Source organism: Nerophis ophidion, linkage group LG05 (genome assembly GCF_033978795.1).
Source record: "Nerophis ophidion isolate RoL-2023_Sa linkage group LG05, RoL_Noph_v1.0, whole genome shotgun sequence".
NCBI lineage: Eukaryota > Metazoa > Chordata > Actinopteri > Syngnathiformes > Syngnathidae > Nerophis > Nerophis ophidion.
Window position 1 is genome coordinate 47,606,163 of NC_084615.1, and position 19,549 is coordinate 47,625,711.

At 42.6% G+C, this 19,549-nt stretch overlaps 1 protein-coding gene across 1 annotated transcript in view; it reads right to left on the reverse strand.

Moving 5' to 3' along the window:
- rnf217 (ring finger protein 217) overlaps nucleotides 1–16,231 on the reverse strand; it is a 29,739-nt gene extending 13,508 nt beyond the window's left edge. Inside the window, exons 1-5 of the mRNA XM_061901182.1 lie at nucleotides 15,238–16,231; nucleotides 8,713–8,934; nucleotides 8,490–8,654; nucleotides 6,675–6,772; nucleotides 6,495–6,598 (exon numbers count right to left, since the gene is read on the reverse strand). Coding sequence (XP_061757166.1) covers nucleotides 6,495–6,598; nucleotides 6,675–6,772; nucleotides 8,490–8,654; nucleotides 8,713–8,934; nucleotides 15,238–16,077 — 1,429 coding nt within the window. The 5' untranslated portion in view covers nucleotides 16,078–16,231. The remainder of the gene's footprint in view (nucleotides 1–6,494; nucleotides 6,599–6,674; nucleotides 6,773–8,489; nucleotides 8,655–8,712; nucleotides 8,935–15,237) is intronic.
- Nucleotides 16,232–19,549: the final 3,318 nt, after the last annotated feature.

Here is a 19,549-nt window from a genome sequence, read left to right on the forward strand (position 1 = left end):
TAGTTGTAATACCACGTATGACGTGCTGCTGCGTGTATCGTGATTGACATATAGTGGCAGTTGTTTGTCTGGTCCAGCTTGCCAGGGACGTTTCCTGACGATTTTGGGTCAGCACAGTCCCATGGGTTAGGGTTTGGGGTCTAGGGCCCGCCCACAGACTAAGACGTCTCCGCTCTGGGCTGGAAGCTATTTATTTTGTTTTATTTCTTTATTTTTTTTTACATCAGACCAGGTAAAAATAAGATGATTAGTAATCAAAAAACAAAAGCACATTGACTAAGACGATAAAACAACTGACATGTTATCAAAAGTATAAATACCAGACAAAGAAGTTGACAAACAAAATCCAATCATATTTAATTTTGTCTTGTTGATTGGTGGGACAAATTTGGAATATATCCAGTAACAGCTCTTACACGGCGTACATTGAAAGAGGGCTGCTGGAGGCTAGGTATGAGCGAGAGAAAATCAGATGGTTTTCCTTGCGGGATCACACAGACAAAACCAAAATGTGTGGCCTTAACATGTAATATTTGTACACCAGGGAGACAGTGAACAATTTTACTGCTATGTCATCAGCAAGTGAGTCATCTACTCTGACATCAACATTGTAAGTCAAATCTATATTTTGCTGCTATCAGTGTTGCGGCAAAAACTGATTCCGTCTCAAAAAGTGATTCCCGCCACCGCGCCGCAAAAGCGTGTACCGCATTCGGGCTTCTTCTGTAGATAACTGATTACTAACTACATCGTAGGACAAACACGTATAGTTCTGGTTATCGTAAAGATATGTGTTTTAAATGATTTCTGTCTTTCTCGTGTCTGAAAAATTACAGAGTTGGCCATTTCTATAGTAATAATGAAATTGTAAAGGATCCGATGTTAATGTGCTAAAACCTTTTTCTTGTTTAGAAGCTTCATATTGATTGTACAGATATGGTGTTGTTTCTGATGGGCAAGTATGCCTGACGCTCCTCCTACAGCACCTTGGATCAGCTGCAGGGTCATCAGCCGGGGACCACCGCTCATTGGAGTATCGCTCTCTTTAACCCGGGAATGCCTCCTAGTGGCGGAGCGGTGGCAGGGAGACGTCCCTGCTTGCCTCGACCCCCAGTACTTATCCCTCCTCCTCAGCCACAACCAGAAACTTCCCTTTTCTGTTTCCTCAGCAAGGGACTTTGTTTCCCTTTGGAGCTTAGCCCCAGTCGATCCCACATCTCGGAGCAGCCTTATGGTTGATGTACCGACGAAGCCCCGACAGCCTACTTCCACATGGTAGATGGTAGTGGACCAGCCTGCCTCTCTGCACTCTGCAGCCAGATCTGCATACTTGGCTGCTTTGCGCTCGTAGGCTGCCTGGATTCCCGCCTCCCAGGGGATGGTAAGCTCAATCGGCATGGCGGACTTGGTAACGGCAGACCACAGTACAATGTCTGGGCGGAGTGAAATGGTGGTGATCTCCCGGGGGTATTGGACCTGTTTGCCGATGTCAGCCCTCATACTCCAGTCCTTTGCCAGAGAGCCTCGTCGGCTGGTGTCTCCTTTGCCTTCCCCTGGCCTCACAAACATGACAGAAAGTTGCTTGGCTATGGGCTGGCTGTTGGCCTCTTGTCTACTGCTCTCCAGGACTTCTGCCAGTTTCATCAGGACTTGATCATGCCGCCATCTGAAGCGACCCTGTGTCAGCGCAATCTTGAAGCCTGATAGCAAGTGATGCAGGCTGGCGTTGGGAGGACCACATAGGGGACAGCTCTCCTCCTGGCCGAACCACTGGTGGAGTTTTCTGGGGCATGGCAAGGTGTCATAAGTTGCCCTGAGTAGGAAGCTTAGTCTGGCTAGTGGCATCTTCCATAGGTCGGCCCAGCTGATGGGTCTGCTGATGGTACCTTCCCAAGTGGTCCATCTTCCTTGGCGACCTTGAGACACAGCCTTGATGGTATATTGCTCCTGGTTCACCCTTGAGACCTCCTCCACAACCATGGCTCTGCGTTCCCTCTTTGTGGCCTTGGACCAGAGGCGTGGAGAATCTCGCTAGCCAAGCCCCGCTCTTCCTACTTGCACCCTGCCAACACTCTCCTGGTGTTGGAGCCTGCCAATGGCCTTGGCAACCTCTGGCCCTGCTTGCCACTTTTGGCCTGTTCGGGTTGGTACATGTGCATTCCTCACTGTAGGATCTGAGGATTCTTCCAGCTCGTGAACCAATCTGGCCTTCTCCTGCTTGTAGCCCAGGGCGATGGACTGGATCGGCAGATGCAGTAAAGTTGCCCCAAATAAGCCAGTGTTGGAGAAGCAACGCAGTAGGCCCAGCCACTTTTGGATGTCGGAGTTGGCTAATCTGTCCAACCCGTTGGCTGTTGAGGATGGAATCTGGCACATCTTCAGTGGCCACATAACCCTTTGGTATAGAGTGAAGTTGTAGCACCACAACTTGTACTTTCCGGGGAGCTGGCTCTTGTTGATACTTGCTAGGCCTTCTGAGAGTTGTTTCCATGGTGCCTTGCCTGCGTGCTTGTCCGACAGGTCCGCATTGTACTGCCTCCCCAGGCTTTGGATGGAGTGGTTGACCAGTAGAGGGATTTGCTCACCTCCTGCAACAAAGATGGTTTTGTTGTTCCTGGTGCCTTTGCGCAAGGAGAGGCTTCGTTACTTGGAGGATTTTATCTTCATCCGTGCCCATGTCACTAACTCATCCAGCCTCTTCAGAAATCCTCTCACGCATGGGGCTGTTTGCATTACCACAGTGACATCGTCCATGTAGCTTCGGAGTGGTGGAAGCCTCTGCTCTGTCTGCAGCCTCATTCCTCCTACAGTCTGACGGGCTCCGCGGAGGATGATTTCAAAAGCTGCGACAAAGAGGACTGGGTAGATGGAACACCCCATGGCTATGCCTACTTCCAGACGCTGCCATCCTGTTGTAAAATCCTGGAGGCTGAAACATATCTGGAAGTCCCTAAAGTAGCTGGTTACCAGGTTGATGATGGAAACAGGGACGTGAAAGAATTCCAATGCAAACTGGATGAGTTTATGAGGGACAGAACCATAAGCGTTGGCAAGGTCAAGCCACATCACGTGTAGGTCGCTCTTCTCCTGCTTGGCCCTCTGGATCTGAACCCAAATCATTGAAGAATGCTCAACGCATCCTGGAAAACCCGGTACTCCGGCTTTCTGGCAGCTGGTGTCAATATAGCCATTCTCTGTAAGATAAAAGGTTAGTCTCTTGGCCATGACTGCAAAGAAGATCTCGACATTTAACAGAGCATTGCTCCTGAATTGATTGATGTTATGGGACTCCTGTTCCTTCTGAATAAACATCACCACAGCTCTCTGCCACTCCGACGGAATGAGTAGATTTTTCCATGCTGTGCTCATTAGCTTCAACAAGCATTTCATCACTTGGGGGCAGTTCATGTATAGCTTGTAGGGGATAAATCACCAAAAATGATTCCCGGGCGTGGCCACCGCTGCTGCCCACTGCTCCCCTCACCTCCCAGGGGGTGAGCAAGGGTGATGGGTCAAATGCAGAGAATAATTTCGCCACACCTCGTGTGTGTGTGACAATCATTGGTACTTTAACTTTACTTCCGTTAACCTCGCTTTCTTGACCACTGGTCTTACCTCGCTCAGTCGAGGAGGGAAGCTGTCAAACTGCGTGGTTGGAGGTGGTGGAGGGACATATCCTGGTGAACCTAACGGATCGTTCCTCTTTGAGTCGCTGTATTGGCCCCTGATGTACTGCTCAAGCTCCTCCTTGGTGGCTTCCAGTTTCCCGTTTCTTTTCTCCTCCAGAAGCTGACGGGCGTGCTGAAAAAGATTCCTCATGAAGCTAGCCCTTTCTTTCTCCTTTCTTTTTTTGCCTCTGCGAATACGCTCTGCTCTTGGCATGCTGCCCAGCTTCTGTCTCACCTCGTCCCATAACACTTTCAGGCCTTCTTTCTCCTCTGCAGTTGCTTTCCTCCATCTCCTGCGGAGCTGGCGACGATCTTGCACCAGGGCGTCAATCTCAGCCTCCCTCCTGCCCTTTCTTGGGGGGAGATAGTACTGCATCTGGGTGAGGCTACCGAATCTAGCTTTGCATTCCTCATACAGGATGTCCCCAATAAGGTTGAGTTTCTTGTCCACTTTACCACGTAGTCATTCTCCAGCAGTAGACTGATGTCTGAGTCCAGTTTCTGCCATATCTTCACATCATTTGCCCTAGGCCACTTGATGGTGCCCTTCCTCCCTGGTTCCCTCTTTTCTTTTTGCTGGGTGACTGGGGGGCTGGCAGGTCTATCTTCAGCATGCTCACATGCCAGGGGGGTACTGCTCCGCTCAGGGGGTTCTTCCTCTACCGTCCGCATATCAACAATGTTTGGACCCTCGGCTCAGTGGTTCTCTCCCCGGCTGGGGGTCCTGCTTGTCTTATCTGCCGGAGCAGTGCAAGGATGTTGTATGTTGTATGCCTTTCTTCTCGCTCTTCTTTTTCTTCCTCCCCTGATGAATCTGTAAGCCCCTGTATGTGGTCACTTTCCCCCATCCACACTTGCACAATCGGAAGGTCTTCATCTCGTTGTTGATGTCCGTTCCAGTCGTTACCGAGTAGTCAGTCCTGTTAGGCCCAACTTCCACTCCGCCTCTCGGAGGGCCTTCGGGTTGTTTTTTCTTATTTGTTTTCGTAGTCAGAGGTTGGGTGTCTCCTGGCTAGGAGACTAGTGGGTTGGGTAACTAGCCGCCCACTCTAGGTACAGACTTTCCTGGAAGTCTTCCAGTCTTTCCTAGCTGTCAACTGCCCTTTCACAGTAGTCACTGATTACCCAAAATCAATACAATAACAACTGATATTTGTTCATGTACATAGTAAATATTAATCAAGTGTTTGGAGGTATTCATTCAAGAGAGTTACATATATGATAATGAAGCACATATACTGTACTGTTTTTGTGTGGACGTACCCTTTAAAAAGCTGAAATCAACCCCAACGAAAACATTTTATTTTGATATTGACACATGTCACTTGCACATATCAAAATGTTACATTGCATCACCTTTTAGCAAACAAGAATACATTGATTTAATGATTACATTGAAACACTTTAATACTAATAATGTGTTTGAACAAGTAAGTTAATATTGTATGAAGCTTTTAAACAAGAAAGAGGTTTTACCACATCAACATTGGATCTAAAACAGTCCTATAATTAATACAATACATATGGCCAACTTTTAAATTTTTTGGACACAATAAAGGCTTGAATAATTTTAAAAACATATCCTTATAACCACAAATATAAAATATTTGTCCTACATGTAGTAATCATTTGTGGACAAAGGCCGGCATTAAAGCTTTAACAAATGTTCGTGCTACCACGGCGGGAGTCAATTTTTGGCAGGGGCCACCTCGAAAAAATTTGAAGCACCACCCACTTGAATATTTTTCTGCAGCCAAGTCTGGGTAAGCAATCCATTTATGTCGAACGAGCTTGGCTCCAAGTTCCATATTGATAGCATCAAAATCAATTTAACCTCACTTACCATCTTTTTCGTGCTGGCTTCTATAAGCAGCAGTATATTCAGCTTCAAAAAGTGTAAGGTTGTGAATCCTCATTTGTCCAAAAATATTTGTCTTCGTTGTCTGCCATAATTAGAACACACATGCGTGTTTGATTTTGGAAGTAGGAACACACATTTGTCAGAGTGCGCTGCTCTAGAAACAGAAATCAATGCACGGAAAAAATCAGTTCTGGAAATAATCAAAATGATTAAGATACGGTAAATATTGAACATATTATATATTGTTATGAACATGTATGTTACTATATCATATATAGACTTGCAGCGTGTACACAAAACCTTGGAGGGTTTTGAAGTTGTAGAGGGCTTTGAAGGACACAACGGTGACTGCCATTATAGGCTTTCAAGCGATGATTTTTTTATCACCTTTGAAATCCTAAAAAAAGACGCGTGTTCCTGTCTCTCATAATGATTGTGAATAGGCAAAATTCCTAAAAAAGGGCAGTTACCCTTTAAAGTACACTAATTACAGATGAAAAAATAAACTTGATGGCAATTTCACGAGTTGAACACAGACAAAATATGATTGCAATGATATATTTTCATTATTTGACATCCCTACTAACAATAAAACTAGATTAACTTTGATAACAAGTAAAGTTTATGCTGCAAAGCATTTCCTTAATTTTGTTGCATCGCAGAAAGCCAAAAAAAGATGCAAAACAAGCAATGAAAGGAACTGTAGGAAGGTACGCTTGAAAGCTGAAGCTTTGAACACATTTAGAGACATATTTGTCCTGAACATTTTGTTCAAAAGGGGGCACTTGACTTGGGAAGTAGGAAATATCACGCACGCACGCACGCACGCACGCACGCACGCACGCACGCACGCACGCACGCACGCACGCACGCACGCACACACGCACACACGCACGCACGCACGCACGCACACACGCACACACGCACACACACGCACACACGCACACACACGCACACACACTGACCGCAGATGGATCCTCTTATTAGCCGCCGTAGATGTGGGTTATTGGGCAGATATCCATATTTGCAGCCGAAAACGCTGAGGTTGGAGGAGTGATCCCCGAAAAACCTTGACAGCAAATCTCAGGTCAGGTCAACGGATAATAAATCAATTGAAAAAACAACAACAAAGGGATGTTCTTTACTTGAGTCGATGGAATCGCTCGCCGCAGCGGTAGCAGAAATTAGTGTAGCACTGTCCACATATCATGTGATCACATCCCTCCGTGCGTTGGATGTGGACCTGCGCGCACGCACACACACATGCACACAGACACTTTAATGAAAATGCAGGCATCAGTATACGTCAATGTCTCTCTGCTACTTAGCTACAGTAGAGCTATCATGTCCAGCTATTCAGTGTACATTATGCTCAGTTAAGTGCTCATACTGACATCAATTTACTGGACATAACAACAAGTCGGCCCTCCCTCTTCCTCACTGGAGTTAAAGTTCACTTAAGGACACGGCGAGGAAACATTTAGCGTCATTTCTTTCTCTTTAGTGGTGCGGTGCAGACATAACTGTAGGCCTATGAAGACAGCATCCATCATCTTCGTCTATGTCACCAGTGCTTTTTTAACGTACATAAATGGAGGAACATGAAGTACTTACGTAGGATAAGGAAGAGTAAAAGTCAGTCATCATCCTCTATGATTTTTTTTTACTTTAAACTAAGAGTGTCCCGATTCGATAACGATATTGATTTAATATCAGCAAAAATCAAGGATGTTTGCATGTAAAATGTCCGATACAAGCAGTCCTGAAACGTTTTTACTTGCGCAAAGTTGGACAGCCAATCTGAATGTCCTCCAATAAGCACACAAGGTTGGTCTTTTCTCGTATTTTAGTCATTTACGAAAAAGCAAACATTGTAGGCTATAGGCTTTTAGGAGCTGGCAGCTACACAACAGACAGGCACATAATAGCACACAAGCTAGACATGTAATACATGTCCTTCACTGAACAACATTGCAGTCTAAAACAGCATATTTGTCAATATAAACAATTATCAAATAACTATAGTTGCGTATTACTTATACACACAAAGTCTCCGAGGCAGAAATGAGTTAGAAAGTCTTCTTCAAAAGTGTCCGCATCGTTCAACTTGCTGTGTCATTAATTTAACTTTATGAATTATTGTGATCACTCGGTGTCGCACAAAAAAATATAATAAACAATTACCACGGCACTTTAATTTAAAGAAAGCGGAAGTCCCCTCCAGACTGTTAATAATAAATATGTTATGGTTTTTAATGGCTACAAAACAGTAAATCGCAGAAAAAGTTTGGGCAAGTGAAATTGACTTAATCAAATATTTTTCAACATTCCACACTGCAAAATAATGATCCCCGCTAACATTGTATAGGATCAATATCGTTATTGGTTTATATTCAAGGTTCCAATATTGGTATCGTATCGAAAGAAATAAGTTGTATTGGCGCACCAGTGCTTTAAACTACATCAGCTGAAGTAGACGTCTAGCATGATTGTTATGCTTTTTTTTTAGCTGTGCTTGACTGACATGTCAGCTAATATAAGAGGAAAATTACATAAACAGCATAAATTGTGTAATTGTTCTAAATAAGTTCCATAGTCAAACTGTTGCTATTATATAGGATTTATTAACTATTTCAAGTGTATAAAGAGGTTAACATAACAATACAACATTCCATTTTTATTTAATGATTATTTATTGTTTTACTTTAAACTATACTAGATATATTATATTGAGTTTGACAAAAATAATACTTTTGCAAAAAGTAAAAAAATGTTTCTTTTGCATTTTTTATATTTTCCTAATATTATTTACTGCATCCAATACAGCTGATAACTTCCCCTTGCAGAGCTCTCTGTATTACACAGAAAATTCGCAATGGTAAAAAAATATAAGAAAAATCGGCCCTCTGATCGGGGGACATATCAAAGACATCAAAGACGAGACCCGGTCGAGTTCTTACCTTGCACTTAGGACACTTCTGGGCGTTTCTTTGGCCGCGCTCGATGGCGCTCGCCCATTTTTTCAGTAGCGTGTCGCCTTTGCGGTAGTCGCGGCATTTGACTCTGTGGTGCCAGGGTGCGTGACACCTGAAGCACCACACAAACTGGCAGTTGCTGCACTTGATCTACGAAGAACCACAGAGTGTCACGTTTTAGCCTGGCCGACAACAAGCTGGGTCTCACCTTGTACTTGTGCTCAGAGCGGATGGGGCTGGGCACCGTGAGCGAGGTAAATTGTTTACAGCGCGGGCAGGGCTTGGTGCTGGAATCCAGAAGACTTAGCTCCTTGAAGTAGCGATACCTGAGCACCTCCTCTTTGTCCAGGAAGGACACCACCAGGGCGTCCTCCAGCAGGCCGCTGCACTCCGAGATAGGGCAGCGGATGGAAGTCTTGGCCTCTTGCACCTAAAGGACAAGACAAACTGGAGTAAGCATTGACCCAATTACACACGGGAAGCTTTCCTGACGGGAAATGGTTAATAATTCACTCCATAATGCAATTAAATGCTCCATAAATGGAAGGCTGGGGAGGTCTGGAGGCACATTCATTAGTCCGTAAAAAAAGGGGGGTCGTTAAAGCTTGCATCTGTCTAAAGAACGCTCGCTACAAACACATGCACCATCGAGTGAGGTTCAGTGGAAGAGCTGTATCCAAAATCCTGTCTTTAAAGCTAATTGATCATAAAAGTCAGAATAGTCGACCAGAGAGCTTGTAATTGACTTGTTTAATAGTATAGTGGTCGGTCCTAGAACAGTACTGCATCACACTAACACTAACTTGGGGGTCAGCAACCCGCGGCTCTCTAGCGCCACCCTAATGGCTCCTTGGACCTCTTTCAGAGAAGTGTGAAAATGGGAAAAATTAAGAAAAAATATGTTTTGTTTTAATATATTTTCTGTAGGAGAACAAACATGACAGAAAACCTTCCTAATTGTTAGAAATCCCACTGTTTTTGTTATACATGCTGCACTGATGAGAGTATTTGGCAAGCTCCGTTTTATCCTACTAGATTCAGCGATCCTTGAACTAATCGTAGTTTGTACAACTTTCCCAGATGCTGCCCTAGAAAGACGTGTTTTATGCCACTGCTTCTTTGACTCATTTTGTCCACCAAACGATTTATCCTGTGCGTGAATGCAAAAAGGTGAGCTTTATTGATTTGCTGGAGTGTTTATTAGGCATATTTGGTCAATCAATGGCTGCGAGCTAATCAATGCTAACATGCTATTTAGGCTTGCTGTATGTACATATTGCATCATTATGCCTCGTTTTTAAGTATTTTGAGCTCATTTAATTCCTTCTACTTATGTCCTCTGTGTATTTAATTTATATTAGCATGTCTCAAGACACATTATCTGTATGTAATATTGGCTGCATTTCTGATAGTTGTTTGTATACCATGTTGTTCCAGACCACAGCAAACGTTACCCAGCTTGCAAAGATTGTAACAAATCCACTAGAAGAAGACAGCCTGATGATTCCTTAAACTTGGACACACACACCTATAATTTTGGCCATTTTGAGCCAGTAATTTCCAGAAGTTCTCATCCTGTGGGAAGCATCCATTTTACTAATGATTTCCAACGTTGCAAAAATGTGTAGAATAAATAACATTTCTGTCAACGAAGATTTGCGTCATCCTTTGATAGTAGGCTAATATAGCTAGTATAAACACATCAGGTGTTGCCTTCATTATAACACTTATATAAGGCTTTTAATTTGTTGCGGTTCCAGACAGATTTTTTTTCTGTGTGTTTTTTCTGTCCAATATGGCTCTTTCAACATATTGGGTTGCTGACCCCTCCACTAACTGAATGTATTGCCTTTGATGTTGCTAAATAAGACAAAAACAATACTGCAATTAGGAGGTAAAAATGATTTTTCTGATAGAGATCTTGTACTGATGCAACAATCCTCTGAGTGAATTGTGTCCATTGTTCTACAGTGAAACACTTGTCTCCAAAACACAAACACATTGTTTAAATCTCATGTAGACAGACATGAGAGCTGCTACATGCGGGCAGAATTGGCCACCGAACTCGTCGGACAGGTTTATGTTTTCCACATGTGTGTTACCACTCGCGCTGTGTTCAAGTACCAGGTATATTTGCTTTTCCCAATCATAAAAAGACCATTAAGGTTTGACATCCGGCTCGGAAACAAGGGGTCTTGTTTGCCCACGAGCAAGGCAGTTAGAGTGCTGGAAATCTCTGCTATCATGCTACAAAAGAATCTGACAGACAACATAACAGTTGTTTTTTTTCAATGTGCTTCTAATCAAGAACGGATGTCATGTATGAGTATTCTTAACGTGCTGCTCCACGATTACACACCACAGCACAGAATATTTCAACGCAACACTTACAGCACGCATGATTACTAAATAGAGTTGTTACAAGTATGGATACTTCAATACCAACACGCAAAAATACATTGATATCAGCTTTTTCAGTATCGTCAGTACAGAATACTGTGTAACACTTTTTTCTCAGCGAGCTGTGTCAATTCTCGGCACGTGAGCACTGCATCAGCGAATAAAAAAACATTTGCTCTCTGAAAAAAAAATAGCCGTAGTTAATTGTGTGTGTAAACCTGTCACAAATGCAGTGTTGGGACTAACTTGTTACAAAGTATTTTCAGCGGTAAGTAGTAGTCTAACGCGTTATGTTTTATATTCAGTAACTCAGTTACCGTTACTACATGATGCGTTACTGCATTATTTTAAGTTATTTTTTTGTAGTATCGGCTAGAAACAGAGAAGATCTGTGTTTGTTTTATTGGAGAGCTGCAGTGTCGTCCTTCTGAATTGTCTTGTGTCACAAGGGGGAGAAGAGGCACAAAGTGTGTGTGTTTGGGTGGGGGGGCCTGTCTGTGTTTACTAACAAGACATCATGGCGGAACCTGAGTCAAGTTTCTTAACATGGAGATATTCTCACTACTTTTCTTTTGTGGAGCACAAAGAAAATAACATTATAGTTAAATGTAAGGTGTCTTGGATCAAAGATCCTATCTACTGCTCAAAACAACAATTCTAATTAGCTGAAACACCAACAAAAGCAACATGCTTCGACAAAGCTAGTAAAGAGAGACACACTTCACCTCACCTCCACCTAAGGATTTTAACGCAGGGACTGCTAGCCAGGACAAGATTGATAGAGCCATTGCAGCGTATGTGCTAGAAGACATGCAGGCTATTTCTACAGTGTGGTCCCCCGCTTTCAGGCAGCTAATTAGCATGATACCGGGCGTCAAACTGCAAATGGTACCTAGACAGTGAGGTCATAAACATGGAAAGCGAGCTAAAGAAAACACTCCAAACTCTGCCTTAGCTCATCATTCAGCACTGAAGGTACACACACTCTTCCAATTCTCTTGTATACTCTTTCATTCTAGACTTCTAGAGTGTTTGATTTTCACATCACTCTAAATGTATAGACTATGAAGTTCACAAACATAAAGAGGGATCCTAGTGGGCCATGCCAATCTTTCCTTTTCTTTAAAGTAAAACTGGGGAAAGGCTAGAGCATGGGTGCCCAAACTTTTTCTGCAGGCGAGCTACTTTTCACTTGACCAAGTCGAGGGGATCTACCTCATTCTTATATAGACATTTTTGTTAAAAAGGGAAAGGTGTTTAATAAAAATACAAGCATGTTTATTAACACGTATAGATCCCTTTCTTTCATGAAGACAAGAATATAAGTTGGAGTATTACCTGATTCTGATGACTTGCATTGATTGGAATCAGACAGTAGTGCTGATAACGTCCACATTTTCAAATGGAAGAGAAAAAAAGTGCTCCTTTCTGTCCGATACCACATGAGAGTGGTTGTTTTTGGCATCTTATTTGTCTAGCTTCCATACTCGTTTTTATAAACTTTACAAGAAATACAATGGCAAACTCCGTGCACGCCATTTTCTTTGAGACTCTTATTTTGTTAGCGCAAGCATGATGAAGCAGCGCTTTTATTGTTAAGACAGGAATTGTGCAGTCGGTCTTTAGCGTTGTGACGGCAGGTACGATGCGAGAGTCTGTTGAAATAAAAAGCTATTTTCGCCTTCCCCTCGATCAACTAGAGTTATCTCAGAAGATCTTTGGGTGTCGTGAATGTCAATCAAATGACAAAAGTGACGTCTTAGTGAAGATAGATGATCACTAATTTTTAGGTCTATTTTTTTAATGCCTGGCTGGCGATCGACTGACACACCCTCTACAATCGACTGGTAGCTCGCGATCGACGTAATGGGCACCCCTGGGTTATAGTGTTCTGGGCTTCAGTAGAGTGTTGATCTCTTGAAGACGACATGCTCAATTCCTTGAGAGAAAACAATGACTGGTATGCTTTGTGAATGTCATGTGTGCCTTCCTTGGGTGAAGCCAGGTTTACAGCTATGTTGTTATTTTGCTATTTGTTACTTATGTATGTTATGGTATGTTATGTTGCAGCTATTTAAAATAGTTTTGTCAATTTGTTCTGGCCCAAAATAAATTGGCCCTTTAAAACAAATCCTTGTCTTTGTGTGTTGTATGTAGACCACATTGCTTAGCAGAGTTCAGTGATGCAGATGCATGTCAAGTTGATCAACAGATTGTATTATTATCCAGTGCAATAACAGAACTGAAATGAAGGCTAAAAGGGCATTAATGGGAGCCTTAGAAAGAAAAAAGGAAAAAAGGACTAACTAAATAGTTACTTTTCACAGTAATGCATTACTTTTTGGTGTAAGTAACAGAGTTAGTAACTGAGTTACTTCTGAAATAAGTAACGGTAGCTAGTTACTGGTTTTTAGTAACTAACCCAACACTGCACAAATGCATATTTGGTGTTTACAGCATAACAGCAGGTGTTGCACAACACACCTCATACCAGTCTGTTTTGCCGGAGAACAAGATGTAGCACAAATGATCTGTGATGCAGTTTAGCCACTTAGTCGCTACATTTAGCGAGTAAGGGCACACGCTTACCTCAAGCATTAAATTTACTAATCACAAAAGTATTTGCTTCACAAGTAAGAGTGGAGGGCTGCCACCACAAGCCCAGGGGTGTACATTAGCACAGCGTGCAGAAAATCTTCAGAAGCGTGGAAGCTAACCTTTATCACTTCTATAAGTGCTAAGAAAACACAGTTTAGAGACACTCCACTGCCGTTTGGCAACACTTTCAACACCACTGCTTTACTTTTTTCACTAGGAAGGCAAAGTGCGGTCATGTAAGCATTCGCTAGAAATAAAAAAAACTAAGAAAACAGCAAAAATCGAAAATGGAGTAAAACAGGGATAAAACAAAGGCTTAAATGTTTATACTAATTAAAATAAATAAACTGCACTTCTATTTGGAATTTTGCCTATCATTCACAATCCATATGAGGGTCAAGCACACATTTTCCTTTTTTTTATGGTTATGATTTAAGTGTATTTTGAACATGCATACAGTTATAACATGATATACATCACGATAATTTGATTGGCAACACTAAATTGGCTCTAGTGTGTGAATGTGAGTGTGAATGGTGTCTGTCTATCTGTGTTGGCCCTGCGATGAGGTAGCGACTTGTCCAGGGTGTATCCCGCCTCCCACCCGATTGTAGCTGAGATAGGCTCCAGCTCCCCCGTGACCCCGAAAGGAATAAGCTTTAGAAAATGGACGGATGGATGTCCGAAACGGAGTAGGAAGAAGCAGATCTTATTAAATCCTAACCCTTTTCCATTTCAAAGCAAGTTCTAAAACGTGTTCACTTCCTGTTGTCATTTTATAACAAAATGAATAATAAATATAACCATTCTCTTAAATAAATACTTTAAAATGTTATGATTCACATAATGAGATCAATAAGATTTTAATTTTTCAATCAGATTCAAGACATTAATCAGGATTTGTTTCCCCTTTACTTTGTTTCTTAAACTGGATTATGTCAGTACATTGTTTGACTTTTTTTTTGCGTAATCCATTCTATAATTTAAGGTTTTAAGATTTGTATCTGCATACAAATCTTTTAAGTTACATTTTTTTACTAAGATTATATTTCTCCTCCTTTGTTGAACATTTTAGAACAATCGTTGTACATTCTTGGGTGGCAGGTTATAGTTTGCTTTGTGCATAATTTTAGCTGTTTGCAAATGCACCAAATCATTTAACTTCAATATTTTTGATTCACAAATTAAGGGTTCGTATGCACACACACACACACACACACACACACACACACACACACACACACACACACACACACATATATATATATATATATATATATATATATATATATATATATATATATGGGAAAATAGTAAGCAGAAATGGTGAAAGAAAAGGGTTCATATATGTAAATTTAGCACAGAGGATAAATATGTGGGCTGATATAGAGGAAGAGTGGCCGTGCGAGCAACTTGAGGGACCCACACTGGTTTAAAAATGTAACTTAGATATAGGGTTTGACTATGTAAGAGCGCTGTATAAAAATAGTTCACTTCACTACTTATACCACAGGTGACTTATTTAAAGGTGAACGTGGACCTTGGCATTGTAGAGTGAGTGAATTACCATGAATTGATTAACGTGGACCCCGACTTAAACAAGTTGAAAAACGTATTCGGGTGTTACCATTTAGTGGTCAATTGTACGGAATATGTACTGAACGGTGCAATCAACAAATAAAAGTATCAATCAATGACACCCCACGTTGCACGCCGTCTTCCTTCTGTTACCCACCTGGGAGCGGACGTACACGGTCAGGCAGTCATCACACACCGGCTTCCTGCAGCAGGGCAAGGGTGCAATTGTTTTCTCCTCCAGGCACACCCGGCACGGCTGTACTTGGGCTGCGTGGGCACCCGTCTGCAGTGTTGACAGCCGCCGGGCGGATCCACGCAAGGGGTCCACTAGGTCCTCAGTGGTGTGCAGAACCAGTTCGTTCCCAGAACTGTCAGCGTCTTGTTCGGCTATAATGATCGTGTCGTCTGGGTGTTCGAAACCAACAACGTCGCTGTCGTTAGCTATGCAGTAGACGGCGCAATAGACGTGCTCCGTGACGCTGGAAGAGTCACCCACGCTGAGATTATTCCCACTTCGATTTAAAAGTGAAACTAGATCAAACCCTCCAGTGCTCGAAGCGTTTACAGCAGCAGAGGAAGGCTCGTTTTCAACTCCGGCTTGTTCCTGTTTCCCGTGCGGCTCCTGCTCGCCGTCGTAGCCGCTTGAGACGTCGCAAGCGGCGGTTGCGTCACCGAGGACTCCCTCAGAGGCGTCCGGCATCCGACCGTCTGTGCCGGTGCGGTCAAGAGGAGACGTCCATGCCAGCAGACTCCCCCTAAGGAGCTCCACGATGCCCGCCCCCCTGGCCGCACCGTTGCAATTGTTGTTGTTGTTGTCCTCCGCATCCTCGTCTTCTTCCGCGGCCCGAGATAAGTTGACCTTGCTCGCACGGCGTATGTCCAAATTCCGCAGCGACAGTTCGACTCTGCTACTTCCGGCCGGAGGGTCGCTGGACGCTTTCATCTTGTCGTCGGTGAAAGTCGGCTTTTTGTGATGAATCGGAGCGTCATCGTCCATCACCGGTCAGTTTCTTCCCCCCCCCGTTTATTCCGTGTTCGGCTTCGCTTTCTTATGTTTGTCCCGGTCCCAGCCGGCCGCATGTCGCCCTCACAGTCCAACTAAAAAAGTCTAAACCAAAACAAAACAAAAGCGTCGCAATTCCGGGCTGTGACGTCAGACGTAAACCACAAATTAAACGCACGCACTACTCCTGATGGCCGCTAGAGAGCAGAGTGAAGAGCATACCTGCTAACGTCAACTTGTTCTTAACCAGTTTGACATCAACGCCCAATTTTTTATACTACAGATCCCACTCAAATATTAACAGTGAATTAGTAATCTTAATCGTATTCAATAATTGTATCTAACCTACTTACAATTTAATAGGATACACCTTGTCAAATGATATGAAAGCATGTATTCGTGTTTCCCACAGGTCAGGCATCTATTTGTGGTGGCGTGGTCGGGCGACGGGCGCGGGGGGGGGGGTGGTTGGTGGCAGCAGCGATGACCAAGAAGAACGCAGAGTTGGAATATAAATACAACACATTATGTACATATTTATACACATATTTATATAATATTTACATATTTATATAATATGTAACTACAAGTTCCATTCACAGAGTCCCATTGCTTTTATGAGCAGTCGAGCGAGTCAAAAGCCAGACAAAAAAAAAAAAAAAAAAAAAAAATATATATATATATATATATTTTTTTTTTTTTTATTTGTGGCGGCCGTAATTCTTTCGTGGCGGGCCGGCACTAATAAATGAATGTGTGGGAAACCCTGTATTCAATACAAAGATTATTAGGTCAGGCTGATTACAAAAATGGATACTAATCAAGAAGGGATTCATAAATATTGATGAAAAAAAAGTTACATACAATTACTCAGGGCTAAAATAAAGTTAACGTTAAAGTCCCAACCATTGTCACACACTCACACCAAGTGTGGTGAAATGTGTCCGCTGCATTTGACCCATCCACTTGTTCCACCACCTGGGAGGTGTGAGCAGCTGCATGTGTCACACTCGGGAATCATTTTTGGTGATTTAACTCCAATTCCAACCCTTGATGCTGAGTGCCAAGCAGGTAGGCAATGGGTCCCATTTTTTGTAGTCTTTGTTATGATCGGCCAGGGTTTGAACTCAGAACCTCCAAGTCCCAGGGCGGACACTCTAACCACAAGGCCACTGAGCTGGTGATATATATATCTCCATCCATCCATTTTCTGCCGCTTATTCCCTTTGGGGTAGCGGGGGGCGCTGGTGCCTAACTCAGCTACAATCGGGCGGAAGGCGGAGTACACCCTGGACAAGTCGCCACCTCATTGCAGGGCCAACACAGATAGACAACATTCACACTCACATTCACACACTAGGGCCAATTTAGTGTTGCCAATCAACCTATCCCCAGGTGCATGTCTTTGGAAGTGTGAGGAAGCCGGAGTACCTGGAAGGAACCCACGCATTCACGGGGAGAACATGCAAACTCCACACAGAAAGATTCCGAGCCCGGGATTGAGCCCACGACTTTCGTATTGTGAGGCAGACGCACTAACCCCTCTGCCACCGGGAAGCTATATATATATATATATATATATATATATATATATATATACACACCTACCCACTCTGTGCCCTATATAAACCATTATGTGTGAATGCTTCCATTAAAATCTCCTGATGATTGAGGGAACCCCTCATGAAACAGTTCTGTAGAGATTAAGTAGTCTTGTGATTTTTCCCACACATACCTATTGCGCTCTACAACGGTATCAAGCACTATTCTCTGGGTAATCCAATTAAGACATATACATATGTATATGTGTGTATGTATTCTAACAAAAAAATAATATATACCATATATATCCTTCTTGAATTAACTGTCAATATAATTAAAGTTCAAATGAAAATACAGATTCACAACTTTAGTCATATCTTTTGCACTTAATAAACTTCTATGACTTTAGTTCTGGACTTTCAATGTTTGATTGTTATTGTCAAACTGGTGGAAAAGTGTGTTACAAGTGAGGAACTTTTTTTTTTCTTACCCAACCAATAATGGTTAAGAAACACTGGTTTAAAGTGATTGTTAAAATTTACTCATATTTAACCGACCTCAATGAATTGTCCGTGGCCTCGAAACTTTGTCCAATGCCAGCAAATTCCCTGAATACACTCACACGTCAACCGTCTAATCAAAACTTATGTTTGTTTCTTGTGTAGACGAAGCAGAGACAATAACATGTAACAATGTATCAACGATCAAACGACACAACTTTTCTTTCCGCGTAGCTCAGACCTACTTCATTTTCCTGTCTACAGTGTTAAGCGTTCTGGTCTGGGTAATCCATCCATCCATCCATTTTCTACTGCTTGTTCCTTTTGGGGTCGCTGGAGCCTATCTCAGCTGCATTCGGGCAGTAGGCGGATTACACCCTGGACAAGGGCCAACACAGATACACAGACAACATTCACACTCACATTTACACACTAGGGCCAATTTAGTGTTGCCAATCAACCTATCCCCAGGTGCATGTCTTTGACGGTGGGAGGAAGGGAACCCACGCAGTCACGGGGAAAACATGCAAACTCCACACAGAAAGATCTCGAGCCCGGGATTGAACTCAGGACTACTCAGGACCTTCGTATTGTGAGGCAGATGCACTAACCCCTCCCAAACGTGCTGCTCCCAATGTGTAATAAACATAAACATTTACTTCCTAGTTTACATGTATTAATATATGTATTTACCCTTTAATAATCCAAGGTAAAACCATTAACATGTTTTCATTTGCAATGCTGACATAGCAAAGAGGCAGCATTTACATGTTAGAGCTGTTGAAGTGTGATGATAATCTCTCATTGCTTCTTGTTTACCAACATTAATTAGCACTTTAGACTGCTCTCAAAAGTTCACAAATGCTCCTAACGTGAGGAAATAAATGTGTTGGAATATAAATTAATGTTTTAAGTTGGACCAGCACTGAGAATGTGATTTTACTGCCATCTAGTGTCTACATTTAATTCTGCACGGTATGAAATGAGTAAACATCCATCCATCCATTTTCTACCGCTTATTCCCTTTCGGGGTCGCGGGGGGCGCTGGCGCCTATCTCAGCTACAATCGGGCGGAAGGCGGGGTACACCCTGGACAAGTCGCCACCTCATCGCAGGGCCAACACAGATAGACAGACAACATTCACACTCACATCAATACAGTATTTGTATTCCATTTTTTGTTGAAATCCTGTGCTTTGTAAAACGTTGATAAGAAATCCATGAAATCACGATTTTATTTAATCTAATTGAAAAATAATAAGCCACACATTTTTGCAAAAAGAAAATCTGCTGGGAATTCAAGCATTTTAGGCAGGAACGATAAAAATTAAAAAACAATTAAATTTAATTCAGCGGAATTGTGGCGGGACAGATACAAGTTACTAAGAGCTCCATTTGAAATGCAAAACCCTGGAAAAAGAAAA